At 43.2% G+C, this 19,824-nt stretch overlaps 1 protein-coding gene across 1 annotated transcript in view; it reads right to left on the reverse strand.

Moving 5' to 3' along the window:
• PHLPP2 (PH domain and leucine rich repeat protein phosphatase 2) overlaps positions 1-19,824 on the reverse strand; it is a 35,344-nt gene extending 15,520 nt beyond the window's left edge. The window contains exons 1-7 of the mRNA XM_050311578.1: positions 19,677-19,824; positions 19,225-19,469; positions 12,516-12,649; positions 6,900-7,090; positions 6,362-6,487; positions 4,997-5,151; positions 817-963 (exon numbers count right to left, since the gene is read on the reverse strand). Coding sequence (XP_050167535.1) covers positions 817-963; positions 4,997-5,151; positions 6,362-6,487; positions 6,900-7,090; positions 12,516-12,649; positions 19,225-19,469; positions 19,677-19,802 — 1,124 coding nt within the window. The 5' untranslated portion in view covers positions 19,803-19,824. The remainder of the gene's footprint in view (positions 1-816; positions 964-4,996; positions 5,152-6,361; positions 6,488-6,899; positions 7,091-12,515; positions 12,650-19,224; positions 19,470-19,676) is intronic.

Genomic DNA, 19,824 nt, shown 5'->3' on the forward strand with positions numbered 1-19,824 from the left:
TAAAATCCTCTAACACAAAAAGCAGCCAATTCTGCAGAACACTATCAAAACATACCAGTGCTGACAAAAATCACTAGACCCCTGTGAGAAGTTACCCCAGAAAAGTTTTCTGTAACGAATTAAAACTTCAATAGAAATTGCATCAGTACTGAAAATATTAATACTAATAATAATAATGGCCAGTCTTCGCGAGCGAAGATCCGGGGAAGGTCTCTACACCTTCCAGCCTGCGCATTGGATTTTTTAGGTGAGACACAGTGTGCGCGGAACTGAGCCCACCCTTTAATCCTAAGGTTCATCTGCCGGGGCCAAGCGAGCTTGGACGGTGGCAGCGAGGTCCTTGGGACGTAGATGGATTGCCTTTTTAAGGGTTAACGAGCTCCATCAGCCCGGGAGTGGCCCTGACCGGGAATCGAACCCTGGTCTCAGCGGTGACAGCGCCGCGCCCTAACCACTAGACCACCAGGGGCTCCTTATTAATACAAATAATACATTCAGAAAGTCACACAACTCTGCAGCTGCAGAAAAATGCATATTAACTCATCTGAGAAACAATACAATTGTCTTCAGTGCCTCAGCTGCATCAAGTTTCCTCATCTTTTCTATACCAGTAACCTTAACGTTTTAATAGGAGTGATTAAGGGATTGCACATCTTGGTTCTTGATCTTCTGCTGCAGTCAAATCAATCATTCAGCCTTCATATGCAGAACAGGCTGCCCTACACTCACACTTTCAGGAGCAGTACCTGCATGTCAGCAGTGCTCAGCTGAGGCACCAAAGATGGTTATGATCACAGGTGAAAAGAACATACTCACTTCAACAGTTTGCCAATCTGACTTGGCAGGTAACGAAGTCCATTACAGGAAATATTAAGCTCTGTCAGAGTAGAGATCTCACACAGTGATAGAGGAAACTCTCCCAGTCTATTATTGGACAGGTTCAGATTCTTCAACTGAGAAAACCTATTGGCAAGAACACTAGTTAATTCACAAACCTAAACGGCCTCAAAGCAAAAACATACAAAACAAGTCATAAAGAATTCTTAAGTCTTTGTACACTGGTGATACAATCAGCTAACTCATTACAGTAGTTCCTGCACAAATCTGATTTTAAGTCACTGATATTTTTCTCAGTGGTCATGCTGAAAGTGACCAAATACCAAGGTTTTACTGCAGAAACTGATAACAACCTTCTACCCTGATTTGACACGCTTCCTCCTAGTGACTAAGACTGAGGAGACTCAAACAGTTCAAAAAAATTACCTTCAAAGAATTAACTAGAGTAAAAGTCTACAATTACACAGCTTGGGAAAAGAGGAGCTGTAAACAGTCACTGTGACTATTCTGAGAATAAAACAGAAAAGGGGAATCCCGTTTTAAAGCTGAGCACAACAGAAAGCTAAGCAGAGCTGTGGAAGAGAAAACTAGAAAAGTGCTTGCTTCATGCTGGGAAGCCCCAAGACCTGCACCCAGAGATGCTTGAACAGGATTCCATGTCTACAGTGCCCCTTGCTCAGCAGACTACTCCAGGTACTGCCCCAAATGCTGACACAGCCCCATGGTCACTACAGTCCCCCCTGTGCTTAACAAATGATTGCCTATTCCATCCCCTTCCATCTCCCTGAGAGGTCCAAAGAGAGAGAAGGAATTTGTGTGAGCTGAGGTAACATACAGGAGGTTCTTCTCCAGTAGTTCTTGCCTCTTTCTACAGGAAACAAAAGTATTTTTCCCCTAAGTAATAACCTCCTCATCCTAAACTGGAACCACCAGAAATTAATTCAGTGGGGAAATTAATATCTCACTTTTATGAGATAACTGCAAATTTCATGTACCATAGAACTACTTCTTGGAAACATGCAGTTCATTCATCTTCCCCACCTATCTGAGTTTTTGCCAGGCATTGGTGAGTAGCTCTTATTTTGAAGCAAATGTTTTAATATAGGTAACAAACCCAAGGTTAATGAGCCTGAGGGAGAATATTGCTTCTAGCTTGAGACATTTTAAAATATAAGACTGAAAGATTCTTTAGTATTTTTATTTTTTATAGTGACCCTTCATCAGATTCAAAATACTTGGAATGATCTGTGTAGGAACTATGCATTATATTTCTCCACTTTGCTTCATAATCTTGGGGGGGTGGTTGTTCTTTTGAAAGAGGGAGTATAGCTGAAACTTGGACGTGGGTCATTTGCTTTTAGCACCCTGTCTTATAAAAAAAGCACAAGCATTCCATGTTTGCTGCAGCCACAAACTCTCTTGTACTGCAACTGAATGCCAAAGAGAAAGATGTTGTGTTGGTAAAAGCCTTCCTCAAGGGAACACATGGCATAATGCAAAGATCTAACAAGGATACAAAATCCAGAAACTTGCACATGGAACTTCAGACAATACTGGAGAGGAATAAAACAATGAGGATAAAACTGAAGATTTGAACTTTCTTATTAGCTGGTTCAACTTGAAGAGATTTAGGACAAGTCACAGCTCTCAGGTTCTGAAATCAGTAAACACTTTAATGAAATTGCTTTCTCTGGAGTTCTGCAATGGCTACAGCACCTCTCCTTAACACCAAGCAGCATTTCTTTCTCATTAGCAGAGTGTGGTTAGAAGCTGCCCCAAGAGACACAGCACTACACACAACAGCACAACCGATGTTTAGAATTCATGCCTCTCCAACAACATCAAAGCAAACACAAAAGGGGCACTAAAGTTTCCAAAAGCTGAAGGGAAACTGGTACATGACACAGCTTGTTCTGAGATTCCTCAAGCAGCCTTCCATACTCAGTGGGGAGGACAATACTTAAAAGCTTGTTGAATTCTCCTTCTGTTCCTTCTCCTTTGCCCCAGTAAGATCATGTAGGGATGTAGGAACGGACTGCAAATGCAACTGTCATTCAAGCTCTATACGTGAACCAGGTATTATAGGGGATAAAGACCCTGAAATTGTTGTGGGTCCTCAGGTTTTGGTCTGTGCTCTCACAGGGCATACTGACATAACAGCAAAGAGGTGTGGAAACAGTAACGAATCTTCCATGGGATGACCATCCTCTGCTCAGCAGCCCAAACTAGTGCTGCCCTGAAATATTCCTGTTTTAACACAACAACCTGTTCTGCCAGCAAAGCACCCCAGCACAACTCTGTATCTGCTGGCTAAAATGCTGATAAGAGACATGCACATATAACGAGTGCACACACACATCAACGAAGATCAGATCTGAGAGTGTTTTTCAGAAAAGGGAGATACTTGAAAGGCAGTTGTTTTGTTAAAAATGAGCTAGGACATATAACAAAACACATAAGGTTATTTAATGCCCTTTGCTTAACATTTTCCCTTTAGTTAATTATTTTTGTTCCATTATTATAGTTATAGCTAATTAGACTCCTAGAGCTTTAAAGAGGTCCCGAGAGGAAGAGATCTGATCATTGCAAAAAATTCTGCAATTTGGGAATTGACAGTCTCAAGGCAATGGTGGCACATACTGCAAGTGAGCAAGGGTCTTTTTTGTGGGCCTGTGACCTGAGAAACATCCTAAAAACCTCAGAAAGAAAACCTTTTCAAAAGGCAATGAGCAGCCTTATGTGGGCTACCTAATGCTACCTGTTTATTCAAGATTGTGTGAAGTGAGGGCTTCTTTTATGGCTTTTGTTTGTTTGAGGATTTCAGCTTCATCAGACATAGTCACTGCCAGGAAAAGAGTCGAGTTTCTGATATGTCAGATTTCTTGTTGACTACATGCAAGGTCAAAAGAAATTTCAAGCCCCTTTGCTGATCCTGTGAACCAAGGATACCGCATTTTAGAAAATAAAGTTCTGGTACAGTTTTCAACATCATACAATGTATTTGAAGAGAGAAGTAGAAAGCAAAATCTTAAATTATTTTAAGCAGCTTTTCCAATTACAGAATCTATTACAATTCAGCAGTTAGAAAACATTTAAACAAGTTTGGAATTAAAACAAAACCAGACTAGACTTGGCTCTCAATGCAACTGCAAAGTATTCCCATAGGTGAGCTATTTTTTTCCCTGTATACTCCCATGGATACCTGGGTATCTCATGACTCTGTAAAAAGAAAAATGAAATAACACAGTAATAGGCCCCTAGAGACAAACAAAACAAAACCACCACCCACTGCTCCTGCTCTGCCCCCAGCCCTGCAAAAAAAAAAAAAAAAAGCAAAAAGCAAAAAGCAAATCTCAAACCCCAAAACAACAACAAAAAAGCATCTCAGAGTTTTGCAAAGTTTCTCCAAATGCATTTTTCTTAAGGCACAATGTGTTCCAAACAGAGCCACTGGACAATATTACTACAGGCTTCCTATTGGTTTTTTAAATCCATAAAGTAACTCCTTGAATTCTACTTAGCATGGCTAGTATAGATATCAACAGACTAATCTTCCTCTAGATTTTTATGGGTTTTGGGAATTAATTTAAAAATATTTTTGTAAGACACCTTGGCTTACCTAAGATGACTACATCATGCTGCCACACCACCACACAACTGATACTCTCTAAAGGTAGACCATCACAAATTTCTAAAGCAAAGCTAGAGTCTCATAGGCCCTCTGCCAATTCCAAATGCACATTAAGAACTTGCCAAAGCAGTTTTTTTCAGATCTAAATTTCTTCTTACAAACTTACTTACTCACAATAGCAGCATTAAGCTTTCCCTCACCTTTTATTTTATAACCCAAGATGTTCTCTGCTTAGCAAGCAGCCTTATATTACTATTGTATCACATCCATATAAATGGCACATCACCCCACAAGGCCCATCTCAGATCAGAATTTGCACAGAATCTGTGGAAGGGACCTCATGAACACTATAAATTGTTGGGAGTTTATGCCTGCCTGTGCTGTCCAGTTCTGCTTCCAACCCCCTCACTTGCTGGAGCTTCCTGAAGATCAATCTTTTTATCAACCCCAAGAGAACTGGCAATACTTTATACCTGGATCCACATATCAAAGACTCCAAATGTAGAAGAAAAATAATTCTTTGCAGACCTGCAAAGAGAGTCGAGACTCCGTGCTCCACTTGATCTCATAAAATTGTGTCGTAGGTTGAGGTAGGTGATATCTTGACTGTAGAAGAGGTGCTCAGGTAGTTCCTCAAGGCTGTAGCATGAAAGATCAACCATGCTAAGTCGCATAGACACAACCTGAAAAGGAGGAGAAGGAGCTGCAGCTGTGCAATGGTTTTTCTCTGCAACCTAACGGAAGGCCAAAGAACACAAGCAGCAAACAATCTGCAATGAACCTGAAAGAACTCCTTGTACCCACCAGGAAGAGTCCATGGAGTATGAGTCTATGCCATTTGCTACATCCCTGACAAGGATACCAACCTGGACTCACACAAAGCCCTTCTCTGTATGTGTAAAGGGCACTGCCTGAAGTCTAGGCTGTAAGAGAGCCAAATTAATGGAGAAAAAGAGATTTTGGGCTGAGGAAACTCTGTTGAGAAAGGATGATCTCCAAGTACCTCCCAAAGGTGCAAGTAGCAACAGGAAGCAGTTGATTTTCCAGTTCAGTTCTTTGAGGTTTGCAGAACCTCTGCCTAGCTGCTTCTTCTGCAGTTCTACCTCCTTTCTTTTGTTAGTTTGTTGAGGGTATAAAATTTGAAACATAACCTGTTATGAAAAGCCTTAATAAATTATGGTTTTGCAACACTTCACGACGTCTTTGCAAATACCAGATCTCCTTTCATTAAGTATGTTTTAATTCAAGGTCTTGATGTTTCATTTGACATTTTATGACCTGCTTTATTCTGACCTTATTTCATAGTCATTCTCTCTATATATTACAAAATACATATGCAGCAATTTATACATGGGTTACAACCATATCTATGAGGCCAAAGTGTGGTTCAGCATTAAGCTATCACCATCTAATCACACTCTAACGTGAAATAAAGCAGTTCAGTGTGTTTTGATGCACACGTGCCCCGCTGACCTATGATCTCTGTGACTCAAATCTATCAGGACAACCCTGTGAATGCCCAGCTCGCACTTCAGGCAGGTTAAAGTACGGTAACAAGTGCAATTTGTAGGTTTATGTGGTTGTAAAGTCAGCCAGTCCCTGGAGTTTGCTCTAGTGACACGTGACCAAGTTACTCTCATAGGTGCAGCAGGTATTAAAACAACACAGAACTACTGCTGGACATTGCTGCACAGGTAGAAAAGAAGAAAAGGCTAAAAGAAAAATCTCTGCAGTCCAGAGCACGAAGGAAGTAAAGAAAGGTGGAAAGTGGCCTAGGTACTTTCTCCAACATTCTAGCTTCACCTCTGCCTGCAGACCATGCCTGCATCAGAAAACCTTTCTTATCCCTCCACCCACTGCCATCGTCAAAGCACAGCGTCCCCAGGGCCTCACCGTGGACGCCCTCCGGTGCCACCGCTGGCACTCCGCCAGCGAGTCAAAGGAAACGTGGTACGTCTGAGCCTGTGCTCCAGCCGAGGTGAAAGCAAGGGTGTACTGCCGACGTTTCATCTCTTCCACCTGCCAAGGGAGAATTGACAACAGTCTGCCCAAGCTCCAGCAACTACAATCAACCTGGAATTTAGGGTGAGGCATTAATGATCACCAGTAATATTACATTTTGCTGAAAACACGGCTGTAAAGTCACTGGAGAAAAACCCAGAAGCAAATCCTGCTTAACACCTTTGTGATGTAGATCCAAGAAGTAATAATTTCCAGGGTGCCATTCACAATGTTGGCTACTATTGTGAAAGCAGAACTAGTGTCTCTTCATTTTAGACTTCAGACTACTATTTAAGCAAAGCAAGTAGAAAAGGGCTGTGTTTGTTAACGCTGTTACAAAAGCCTACATTAGCCTCTTGTGGACGATTCTCATCATTACAATCCCTTCTTCCTTCCCAAACTACAGGGAGCTAAGCAAAAAAAGCCCTACCTTCCCTCCAATGAGAGGCAAGATGTGCATCTTCCCTGCATGGCTGTCCTTCACCGAGGACACAATGAGGCACGTGCCACAGAGAGTGACTGAGCGCTCTGCCCACTTGTGCAGCTGGGTCTTTCCTTTGCGGACGTTATAGACTCCAGAGAGCAGAATGCGATCCAGCTGTTCCACCTGACATGGCTTTTCTGAAGAAAAAGAGGTCATTAGCATTTACTTTCCATACATTCTTCGTTCTCATCTGAGTGTACAAATAACGACACTGATTTGACGTGCAAAACCAGTTGTTGTAAAGAACAAGTAGACAAGTTGCATTTAAAAAAAAAAGCCTCATGCAGAGAACAAGCAACTTCCTCACTCAGCTCTGGAACAGCTGAGCAGCACCACCATGTGCCTCCAAAGCAATGTTAGAATGGTTGCCATGCAGTGTGTTTTTAATCTACAGATAATTACAGACCTTTGCAAACCTACATGCCTGCCAAATATCCTTCATTCAGATGCAACAGAAAAGCACTTTCAAACTCTTATTGAGTCAGCTAAAGTCACAGAAACCATCAAATAAGTGGCTGCTACTGGGCTTTCAGGGAAGGCCTGGAAAATGAGCCACAGAAGGAAGTTCTTTCCCTGAAGATGACTGTTGTGGTTTTGCCTGGGATACAATTCATTTTTTCCTAGCAGATGCTGGACGGCTGTGTTCTGGATTCCATGTGAGAATAATGTTGATAACACCCTGCTGGTTCGGGTTGTTGCTCGGCAGTGCTCATCCCAAGTCAGGGACTTTTCAGTGTCCCATTCTCTGCAGCGAGCAGGTGCACAAGAAGATGGAAGGAAGCATGGCTGGGACAGCTGATCCAAATTGCCAAAAGGGATATTCTAGACCCTAGAACATCATGCTCACTTGTACAGAATGGGAGAAGTGGGCCAGAATGGCCCATCACTGCTCAGGAAGGGGTACTGGTCAGAGTGTGATGAGCAATTGTACTGTGCATCACTTGTGTTTTATTCCTCTCTCTTTGTTATTTCCCTTTTCATTACAATTATTATTTTACTTTATTTCAATTATTAAACTGTTCTCAGCCCACAGGTTTAACTTTTTCAAATCCTCCTTGCCATCCCATGGGGGAAGCAGTGTGTGGGGTAAGCAGCTGTGTGGTGCTTAGTGGCCAGCTGGTGTTAAACCACAACAGTCCTTTTTTGTGCCACACATGGGGCACAAAGGGTGGAGACAGATCTGACCAGAGTGTGTTAAAACAAATTTGCTATTGGTTTAATAGTGGTTGGTCACAATGTTGATTTATTTGCTCTGGTCTGTTGCACTTATGTAACACCTTACCTGTTGTAAGGGCTGGGTTAAGGTTATCGTGTTGTACCTTGTCATCTGGTCTGTGTGCTCAGCACAGCCCTCACCTCTGTGCTCTGGTGCCACACAGCGGAAAACACCAACAATGACATTGTCTGCCTTTTCTCCTTGGAGAGCCTGCCTAGGGAGCAGACACTTCCCACATACTCCTTTTCTCCACCAGGATAATTACAACAGCATTTGGGAATTTTGAATATCCTTGGGAAGCTGAAACCTACTGCTAGAAACCATGAATGTGGTTCAGGTCTTGTTTAGGGTGAAGCAACTCTTTGCAGCTACTCTAACCCATGACAAGCACTGTGGCTACTCAGATCTGACTGGAGGCTGCTGCTGAGTGCTGCCGGAATGGGCATGCTGGAACTCCAAAAGGAAGTGGAGCCAAAGGCAGCCCAGTGGTGTCACAGCTGATATAACTAATGCATTCTTCTCCATCCCTTTGACAGCAGAGAGCAGTTTGCTTTCACTTGGAGGGATGTCCAGTACACCTGGAATCAACTGCCCCAGGCATGGAAATACAGCCCCACCATCTGCCATGGCCTGATCCCGGCTGCACTGGAACAGTGGGAAGCTCCAGAACACCTGTAATATGTGGCTGACATCATCATGTGGGGCAACACAGCAGAAGAGGTTTTTGAGAAGGGAAGAAAATAGTCCAAATCCTTCTGAAATTTGGTTTTACCATAAACAAAGGTCAGGGGACCTGCACAGGAGATTAATTCCTTTAGGAATAAAATGGCAAGATGGATGTCATCAGACTGCAGTGGATGTGATTAACAAGATAAAAGCAATAGCTCCACCAACTAACAAGCAAGAAACACAAGCTTTTTTAGGCATTTTGGGATTTTGAAGAGTGAATATTCCAGATTACAGTCTGATTTGTAAGCCCTGTCCATCAAGTGGCCTGAAAGAAGAATGATTTCAAATGGGGCCCTAAGCAACAACAAGTCTCTGAACACATCAAGGAGACTGTTCATGCAGTAGCCCTTAGGCCAGTTGTTCATGCAGCCTTGGGCCAGTCCAAGCAGGACAAGACATAAAACATGTGCTTTATAGTGCAGATGGGAAGAACAGCCCTATCTGGAGCCTCTGGCACAAAGCACAGAGACACTCAAGCTCAACCCTTCAGCTTCTGGAGTCAGGGACAGAGGATTTGAAGTCCACTATACTCTAACTGAAAAGGACATACTGACAGCATATGAAGGGCTTTGAGCTGCTTCAGAAGTGAGTGGCACTGAGGCCCAGCTGCTCCTGGCACCTCGCTGGGGTGGATGTTCAAAGGGAGGGTCTCCTCTATACATCATGCAACTGATGCTACATGGAGTAAATGGGTCACATGGATCATACAAGAAGATCAAATAGGGAACCTCGGTCATCCCGGAATTTTGGAAGTGATCATGGACTGGCCAGAAGGCAAAGATTTCCGAATACAGGAGGAGGTGACACATGCTGAAGAGGCCCAGCTGTATTAAGGACCAGAGAGTGAGAAGCAATATGCCTTGATCACTGTTGCTCAGAAGTGCCTACCCCAAGCCAAGGACCTTTTAATGCCTTCCAGATGCTTTTCAAGATTCTGTCCACTGTTTATGCTATCTTACTGGCTAGGAATATTTTCCAAATAGTCACTTAATCAAACACTTTAAAGAATAGGAATAAGCCCGACCTGACAGAGCAATGAGTTTGAAGTGTTAGGAATCTCCTCATATAAAATTTTTATTCATTTTATCCTAAATAATCCCAAAGACAGATGCTGGCAACTAATACTTTGTTTTACTTTGGAAAGGATACTTTTGCTTTTAGAAGTTGCTGCTGACATGCTGCTTCTCTCTTGAAATGTCCTGATATCCAGAAGCAGCATGAAGCTGCAGGGATTCATATTCCAGTATTCTCCTCCCCCACAGTCAGACAGAGGAACTGAGTAGCCAACACATATGTCAGTCAATGACAAAAAAATCTCATTAGATGGGCTGGAAAAATATTCTCACAGTTGGTTATACATGCCCCACTTCCAGACACAAACCATACTCCAAAGATTTATTAGGAGCAAAAAGTTAACTACCAGCTAAAGCTGTTCTACTGTTTCTCAGTTAGACAGCAGATCGTCAGCTTGCCAAATCTCAAGCATTGTCTTGATGCCCCATACCTGGCTGAATTCAGCTGAAACATTTACTTGTTTATTTACAACGATTGTTTTGTTTCAGGGACATGAAGTTTGGCAGATGTCTTTATTAGTGAGAAACTGTAAGTATCCATGGAAAAAATTCCTTTGATTTCACCAGGCTGAAAGACTAGCCCCAGATTAGTAAGAAAACAGTATTATGGGACCACAAGCCGTGTCCTACTGACTGCCACAGCAGCACCAAGCATTACTAAGCAGCTACACCAATCCTCTAGTTTCCCTATCTGCTCCAAAAGCATGACACCTACGTCCTAGAGCAGGGCCAGGGGAGGCCATGGCAACAGCCAAGTGGCTGGAACACCTCTCCTATGGAGATGAGCTAAGAGAGCTGGGGTTGTTCAGCCTAGGAAAGAGAAAGCTCTGGGAAGAAAGAAATAAGAAAGGCACAGGGAGACTTTTTACCAGGGCCTATAGAGATAGAACAAGGGGCAACAGTTCTAACCTGAAAGAGGGCAGATTCAGATTGGACATAAGGAAGAAATGTTTTACAATGAAGGTGGTGGGGCCCTGGCACAGGTTGTCCAGAGAAGCTGCGGCTGTCCCATCCCTGGAAGTGTTCAAGGCCAGGCTGGACGGGGCTTGGAGCAACCTGGGATAGTGGAAGGTGTCCCTGCCCATGGCAGGGGTGTGGAACTGGGGGATCTTTAAGGTTCCTTCCAACTCAATCCAGTCTGTGATGCCATGACTCTAAGTAGTGTTTCTCTGGGGAAAATGCATACCTCCTCCCTTATGTTCTAGCTGCAGGCTTTGCAAAATTATGGTATCATCCTCCATAGCTTTCCCTCTAATTCCTCTGCTAACTTTGAGAATCACTTTGTCAGCATTTGCTTTTACTTTCTTAAAACAGGCCTCCTGAAGACTCTTCAACCTTTATATTTCTTCCTTCACAGCCTCTTTCTAAGCAGGACCAGCCTCCCACGCTGACTGACACGACTCAATTTCATTTTCTACCTACTTGCTTCCATGAAGTTGAGTCACTGTTCCTGAATCCTCAGCAGTTCCTGCCTGACATAGCCAAAATGAATTGCTCATTTTTTCTTCCAAAGCTCTCCATAGCCCTATGCTTTATGCCTCTCCTCCTTCCAGCTGAAGTAACTTCTGACTCCCTCTTCCTTGCCCCATAAATCCAGACTACTCATCACACTTCTTTCCATCTGTTATACTGTTTTGTTATATATATATATCTATATTTGCATATATACAGCATATACACTGTTTTGCCTGTTCTGCACACAGCTCCCAGGCTGAAAGGGTTTGTCTCAGGCAACAGAGTGAGGAAGCTGATTTCTCATGAATGCATTTTTTGACACTGATCACACAAATGATGGCTAGCAGCTTAGTCTGGCTGCCCAGATCCATGAAGCAAGAACAATTTCCCATTAAAAGCACTTTGTTGTTTGGGTTTTTTTTTCTGAAAATCAAAAAAATACATAAGTGAAGTATTAGCTTTAGTCTCCCTTATTTCTTTTATATTTCCTAGCTTCAGTGAATTCTCTTTCTGACTGTTAGCACCATAGACCACAGGTCTCTGACTGTCATTCTATGGCTCCTTGTGCACACTGTGTCCTCCCCATGCTGATTCAACAGCCACTGTCCCAAGTCTGGCTTCTGCAATCCAAGGCCCTGGCTTCCTGATGGCAGCTTGCATTATTATTAACCAGCTGGCACCTTCACTCTCTAGTTACAGGCTGTGGAGGTATTTGGCCAGGAGCTTCCTTGCCCATATCTACACATTTTTTGTAAATACAGTCTCCAGACACATCTAGACCAAAATGCAATATCTTTCTGATCCCACTGGGAGCTCCAAACCATCAGCTGCAATACCAGGAGACAATAGAGCAATCCCATGGACCTGTCTTCATATCAAGTCACAGACAGGAACAAAAGAACTACAGAACTGTGAGTTTCTTCTATTAATCTTGAAAATGTTTTGTTTTAAGAAATGCTTACTGGTACTTTGGGTGCTTGATGCAGCCCTCTATAAAGGCAGCAGGCCGATGACTAAGGCTTCAGCTGAGTTCCAGCTCACAGTTACAGCTACAGAACAGTGACAGTCTGCACACACACCATTTCTTACCACTGTAAAAGCGAATCATACAGCTGAGATCAGAGTTTGCTGTCTCTTCCTGCATTCTGAGAGGATCATCAAAACCCAACCCAGCCAAGTAGTCATACACAATCTGAAGGGGCTTTTCTGTGGGCTCCAGCCTCCTGTCAAAACATAGAAGAAAATAGTTTGAGAACACAAAAAAAGATTAAACAAGTCTCAATGCAGCAAAGGTGTGAGGAATAGTGACACTCTGGCTGTTCTGCTCCTCTGAGAAGGTCTTGCAAGCATGCACCCTTGGGGCTGTGCTCCTGCTTGGCAAGCAGCACTTAAGAATTGTAGCACTTGTGATTACATTGCAGAAGAGAAACAGAGAGGAAAAGCAATAGGCATAAGCCACGCAATCCATGGTGAGCATTTCCATTCCATGATTTAAGGAGCACCAGGAGGAAACAATGACAAGACACAAAACCAGAAATACTGCACAAAAAGCAGATGCCAAATAATTAAAAACCCCTACGTACAATGACTCAAAGATATAAAAGAACTCTTAAATTTTTCTTCCAAACGCAGCTGGGAGCAAAGCATATGAAGAATCCTCCTGAAGAATAAGTTCTAAAAAGAAAGAAAAAAGAAATTTCCTACTCTCTTCAGCTCTCACCAGTGCAAGAATCTCATGTTTTGGCAAAATAAACCAACACATTTAAAAAGGACTTTTTAAGATTACAGAGGATTGCAGGAAGGATTCAGTGGCTAACTTGAATAAATGGCAATAAGAAAAGTTCTCCTGAACCATCAGATTTAGTATATTCAGAACAGAAAAGATGTTTTCTGATCCTCTCTTCTCACTTCTTCCAGAGAACCTGAATTGTTATTTTCTGCAATAAAAACAACCGAGTTTCTCACTAAATTAGAAGTTTTACTTTAGGAAAAAAAAGTATTAGTGTAAAAGATTAAGCACTGAAAACATTTGGTGGGAGTTAAAATAAACCATTCCAATGGTCACTATCCACCATTAAAAATCTCCATTTTTAATCTGAAAGTGCCTAGCTTCAGATTACAGTCACTGGACCTTGACTGTCACCTATTCTTTAAGCAGGTGTTTATAAATCATGTTCAGCGCGCTTGTAGCAAGTGTGGGTAGAGCCCTTCTCAAATCTTCGTTCGCGAAGCCCAGCCATGATAAGCCATGTCATTAACCACTCAAACTTCCTCTTCAAGATGAGGCTCAATGTGCTCTTAAAATTATTCTTGCAGTAGGGTGGGTCTTCTTTGATTAAAAAGGACTTTTAGCACCCAATTTTTTTAAGTTTATCCCTGCTCTGTCAGCACCAGTAGGACTGGTCTCTGTATCCACGCACTGCACAGATGTATTAGTTCTACTCAACTAAATTTTATAATCCTGGATCAAACCTACTCTCGACTGTTTGGCACATTCACTCATATCCCTTCAATACACGAGTCCTCCTGAACCACAGTTTTGGCAAGTTATAGCCTCCTTCCTCTCTTCTGCAGAATTTAGTACTCTTGTCTTTTACATAAACAAACCCAGTGTTTTCCAGGGAATACTCCATGCTAAACCATTTACATCAGCCTGCTGCACTGACTTCTCAGTACCTATCACTTCCTCCATCCATGCCCTCCTGAGCATGACCTTTTTTTTAGCCACAGGTTATTAACAGAACAACTGAACAGTGCAAGTTTACCTTCCTTCTTTCAAACATACACTAACTCCTCATCCAAAACAGGATGCTTACACTGAATAACAGTTTCCAGTTTGTAAGGTATCAGTCAATGAGTTTTACAGGTTTGTGCACTTCTTTTCTTCCCATGACATCAGAACACAGAATCACAGGACACTTTGGGTTGGGAGGGACATTTAAAGGTCAGTCATCTACTCCAAACTCCCACCACGGACAGGGACATCTTCAACTTGACCAGGTTGCTCAGAGCCCCTGCCCAGCATCTCACTCCAACAAATGACTAATGCCTTTGGCTATTGAGCTTGAAATTTCAAAGCATCAAGATCAAGTTTGTTTGGTAGGACCTGTTTTCCACTAAACTTTGTTGACTTGCATAACATTGTTTATATTGTGTGTCTGAATGTGAAATATTTTATTGCTGTATGCACCAAACCTTTATGCTTTCTCTCACCTCTTTTCAAGAACAAAAATATTTCTGATTCTTTTCAGTGATTTTACCAGAGTATTTACACTATTATTGATAGCTTTACAAATGTCATTTCATAATTAAGGTAGGACCAATTTCATAAAACATGCATCATTTACATGTACGTAGGACTCCTCCAGGCTCCCTCTGTAGTCATCAGGACACATCTCAAGAAGATGTAAAATGACTTCAGGTATTTCAAGGAGATCCATTGCAACTCTTTCACTTCACACACAGAACCTCTTGATCACTCTCAAAGTTCTGGTGCAAAATAACAGTTTCTAGCCTGAAAAGGCAATGTAGTTGATATGCAGCTGACCCAGAAAACCAGTTCTTACTGCTCAATGCTTGCTAAGCCTGCTTAGGTCAACTTTGCTCCCTACTTTTGTTTTACACAGAAATACATCTATTTACTAGCCAGAAGGTTCTATGTGAAATAACCCCCTTCTTCTCACTTCAGAAATTGTCTCTTGGAGCTTCTATTCACTAATAAGCTGATTTCAGCCATGTACAATCAGTATGAAAAAGTGATTCATTAAATGTTGTTTCTTTCCCTGGACACAGGACAAGAGATTGGTCCAAAGGAGTGTAATGCCATCAATTCTTTTTTCTTTGCTGAGATTTCAGGCTCTCAGCCTTCTTTAGAACTGTCTGTCAAAATTTACAAGCTCAGAGCCAAGCACTTCTACAAATATGTAACTGAGGTTTATGTTATCACTCTATTTTTTTTTCTACAGGAACAGACAGCAGTGAACACAACACCAAACTTTCAAAAGAGCTTTTTTGAGGTAATCTTGGAAACGACAAACCCGTGTATCTGTCTCCTTTAGCAGGCAAGAAACTGGAATAAATAATAGACTGCACTGAACAATGCTGCCTTCCAGTACAGTACACCCGATGTATTCTATACCCTTCAGTACAGAATCCAAGAAGAATACGAGAGATTTGACTGGATCTCCAAATATCTTGCCCAAGTTTCCCTTGGCTACCCCTAGATTCCTGTTCTTCTGCTATTAAAGCCTTATGCTCACCAGAAAACAGCTTTTCCAGCATGTGACCCATGGCTCAGGAACAATAAATGCTTGAGTGTCACTCACAAAAAGAACACTTCAAGTAGTCTTTATCTAGACTTCCAAGGAAAAAAACAAACAAACAAACAAACACTCAAACTTTACTATTTGGTCACTGAACAGACAGAGGCTTTTGTGAGTACACACTGAACAATATATCTGCACATTAGAATTCAGGAAGAACAGTAATGCACTAGAGGGAAAAATGCTTTTCATACGACACAAATTAAGTCACAGTTGTACAGCTTGCTCAATGTTCACCTGAGCTACTGTGGCTTACCCTCCTGAAAAAGCTGGATATTCTATCCCATTACACTTGCCCCTTCTGGAGATGAGATCTGCTTTTTAAAATTTTTATTCTTCTCATCTTACACTTCAGCCAGAATTAATGCTGCAAGGTTTCAAAATGCTAATTCGAATTAATTAATTAATCTTTCTTGTCCACATAAATCACACTGATGTGCTCTTTGAAGACAGCAAACACTATGCCCTTAGTTTTACTTTTTTCTATGAAAGCCATGTAAAAAGGAACATTGGCAGCAATATCTGTTCAAGCCCAATCCCCTACAAATGTACCTCTCATGCCATACCACTCATTCCTATCTGAAAACCAGCCAAAAGAGCAGCCTGTACTATTGCACCAACCAGGCTTGCTGGCCAGTGGTTGCAGGACAAAAGCCTTGCCAAAAAGTTAAGTCTTCTGAATTCTGAAAGCTGCCTGTAAAACACCACAAGTTGTTCAAAGCTCACTACCTGGCAGGAGAGTTTTTAGTTTACTGAAAAATCTCAACCCAAAAAGTGGCAGGAGACAATGACCTGCCACTCTGCTTGGGGTTGAGTGTTTTAGACACAGTGGGAAGGGTGTCTGAGTCCCTGCTGGCACTGGCCATGTGCTGGACCTGTGTCCAGCTAATGACACACACAGGGTTCTGGAAATGCAGCCATGAACAAAACAGCTCATTGCCTACAGACCATGCTCCCACTGGGAAAGGGAGCAGTTCACTGAATGCTTTTGGAGACATTCTGGAGATCTGGCAGAATGGATTACTTGTCCAAATTCTCATCAAGAGCCATGTGTTTTGCTAAAAAAGATTTGGGCAGGTCAGCAAAGGGAAAACCATGTGGAATGGCAGTTTCTGTACTGAATTTCTTCACTAACTTGATCAAGGCTGACAGGTTCTGGAAGTAACAGGTAAATTGAGATAGAAAAATTTTCCTCTTGAGAGAAAGCAACTTGGTGTGAAACCCAAACTGGCACGAGATCACATTAGAACTGTACACACTCATCCTGTACCCACTGCAGATGACTCTGAATCCTGGCACACACAGGAACACCGGCTGTCACAGCAGCACAAACAGCCCATGACATCCACAGCACTATCACACATCAGGGACTGGACACTTCCACTGCTCAGAGCCCCTCTGCTGAGCACAGGTGCAAAGGCTTAGGAGACAGAAAAGCCAACAAGAAGTACCAACAGTTTCATAAGTCCTGTGCAACTGTAGCTCTCCACAAGCAACAGCCAACTTTTCAAATCTTTGCAGTTTAGGTTTTTGTTGTGAAGGGTGTCCAGACCAAAGAATGTATCTGTGCTATTCTTGTTTAACCTCTCCTCTGCAGGAAGGTATGTTTTCTGGATATGAAGGGATATAAACATAAGGAAAGATTCTAGCTAGCAGAAAGCTAAAGACTCTTGAGGTGCATTGTGAAGAAGAAAAAGTTTTGACAGAAACTGACTTGAGTTCACAAAATTTAAGCAGAAACAAAGGGTGATCACAAGGACACCGTTGAATATTTAGAGCAAATACACAAAAAAGGTTTTGCTATTCTTCCATCCAGCTTTCAGTCTTCCAAGTCAGGTGCCAAATCAACCTTTGCCACAGCTTCAGAAAGAAAGTCACCTGCTGATATTAAAAGTACAAAGAATTCAGAAGCTGTTTGGGAGGCACACATACATACGGTAAGATACGATCAGATGCTTAACAGAGTAATTGGTATTTGTGACTATTAAAGTAATCGGCAAACTTTGTTCAAGAAAGGAATTATCTCAACAGAGCATGGGGATACCTCAAGCACTCTGTCACCTTCCTGTGGACGTGCACGCAGGTACCATTCAAGCCTGCTTCCTGTTACTAACACAGGTGCTACTGAAGCAATACTGGTAACTCCCATTTCCCTACCAAGAACAGCCTCAGCGGGAAGTAATTCAAGGATCTCTTCTGTGGATTACAAGAAACAGACACACTGTAACCAAGAACTCTTCACAAAATTTACAACAAATCGTGACCAAGTTCTAGAGAAACTAAGTGGCAAAAAGAGTGGGAAGTAGTAATTTATAGCTCAGTACTCTCTTTGAAAACAACAGCAACAAATCCAATTTGCTAATCCGGTACAAAGCCTGCCACAGATCAAAGCCAGGCACAGCTAGGTAGCATGTGAAAACAGAGACTGAAAAGAATTCAAACACAAAAGCCATGTCAAGAGCCAAAAAAGTCAAAATGTGCCTCTCTCAACACATCTAGAAGCTCTACCTAAGCTTTTTCATGATCTGCAGTAATGGGTCTGCTCATCCTTCTAGATGCTGGAAAATCTGCTCATTCTTAGAGTCCAAAGCAAGCCAACTTCCTTACAAATTCTTCAAGCAACAAACAGAGGTTTTCGTCTGCCTCAGCGGCTATGTTCAAGTGTCCGTCTGTCTTCATAGAGTGTTTCTAACTAATCCATCCCTGGTTCAAATAACCCGGACTGGACATGGCAAATGGATCCAAACAGCCTTCACATAAGGAGACCACAATAATTATCTGTCCCTGAGAACAGGGGTGGCAATTTTATAACTGAATCTGAAGTCAAGAGGAATCAGTGCAATCCTAATAAAATGAATGGGAGTTTGTAAACTAGGAGTCTGTAACACACCCACAGCATAAAGCTCATGCCCATTAAACTCTGAGCTGCCTATTTTCAGCCTAAATCAACTTCAGGCATAAAACATATAATCTGATGCTTAAGCCTTCTTTATATAACACTTGCCACACTTTTTGTCTGCCTTTATTTACCTACAACTCTTCTTAGCAAAAGAATGACTAACACAAATATTACACGACAAAACTGTGAAAGCACCTTCATGTTTTGCTGACTCGGAATAACTGTTTACAGCCCCTTAAATAGCTTACGTTATCTGGACGCTAAAACGCCCATATCACAGAACATAACAAAGGAATATAGGAACATAAGCCTCCATCTAGAAAACGAGGACATATTTCTGGCTAGAGCACCACCCAAACCCTCTCAGTTAAAAGAGTTAACTAAGAGTTGTGTAAAGGGCACACCGACTACTTCATTTCTATGAATTGTATGACTCAAGGCTGTACCTCGCTGGCACCTGCCACCTCTGCCTGTTCCCTACCTGCCCTGCAAACAGGTGCAGGCACACGGTGAACGGAGCCCCGCAAATCCTTACTGAAGGTTTCTCAGCCAGAATTTATCCTTTCTCAGCCCTCACCTGACCAGGTCTCCGTGAAGCTGCAAAAAGAGGTTTTTCCTCCCTTCTCCATCACAGATCTCCGACGCTGGGGTGTCCACCGTGCACAGGACCAGACGCAAGTCCGAGGGAGCCGCAGCTGCAGAGTCTCTTCCATAAACATACACGCAGCCTCGTCCGACGTCCCCTTTCAGCCAGGCCCTCTCACGGGACCCAACACGGCTCCTGCTCAGGCAGCTCCTGCTGCCGGCGCGCTTCGCGTTCCTCTGCAAGGCAGCCAAGATCCGAGAGCGTCAGCACCGCCTCCGGCCGCGGCCCCGCCGCACAGGCCGCACCGCCGGGAGCCCCGCGCCGGGCACGGGGAGACCCCGGCCCCGCCCGGCCGCCCCGCCAAGGCCGCGGCGGGAAGAGCCCCCGGTGCCCCGCGGCCGGCTCGCCCCCCGCCCCGCCGGAGGCCCCGGCGGCCGCCTCACCTTTAGCACCCGGATGCCGCCGCGGGGCCCAGCCCGGCCCCCTCGGGCGCCGCCCGGCGCCGCCGCCTCGTCCTCCTCGGGCTCCTGCGCCTCCCTGGGCCCGGGCCCCGGCCCGGCCTCCCCCATCCCGGCCGGACCCGCACCCCGC

Source organism: Myiozetetes cayanensis, unplaced genomic scaffold (assembly GCF_022539395.1).
Source record: "Myiozetetes cayanensis isolate MyiCay16 unplaced genomic scaffold, myiCay2020 scf16, whole genome shotgun sequence".
NCBI lineage: Eukaryota > Metazoa > Chordata > Aves > Passeriformes > Tyrannidae > Myiozetetes > Myiozetetes cayanensis.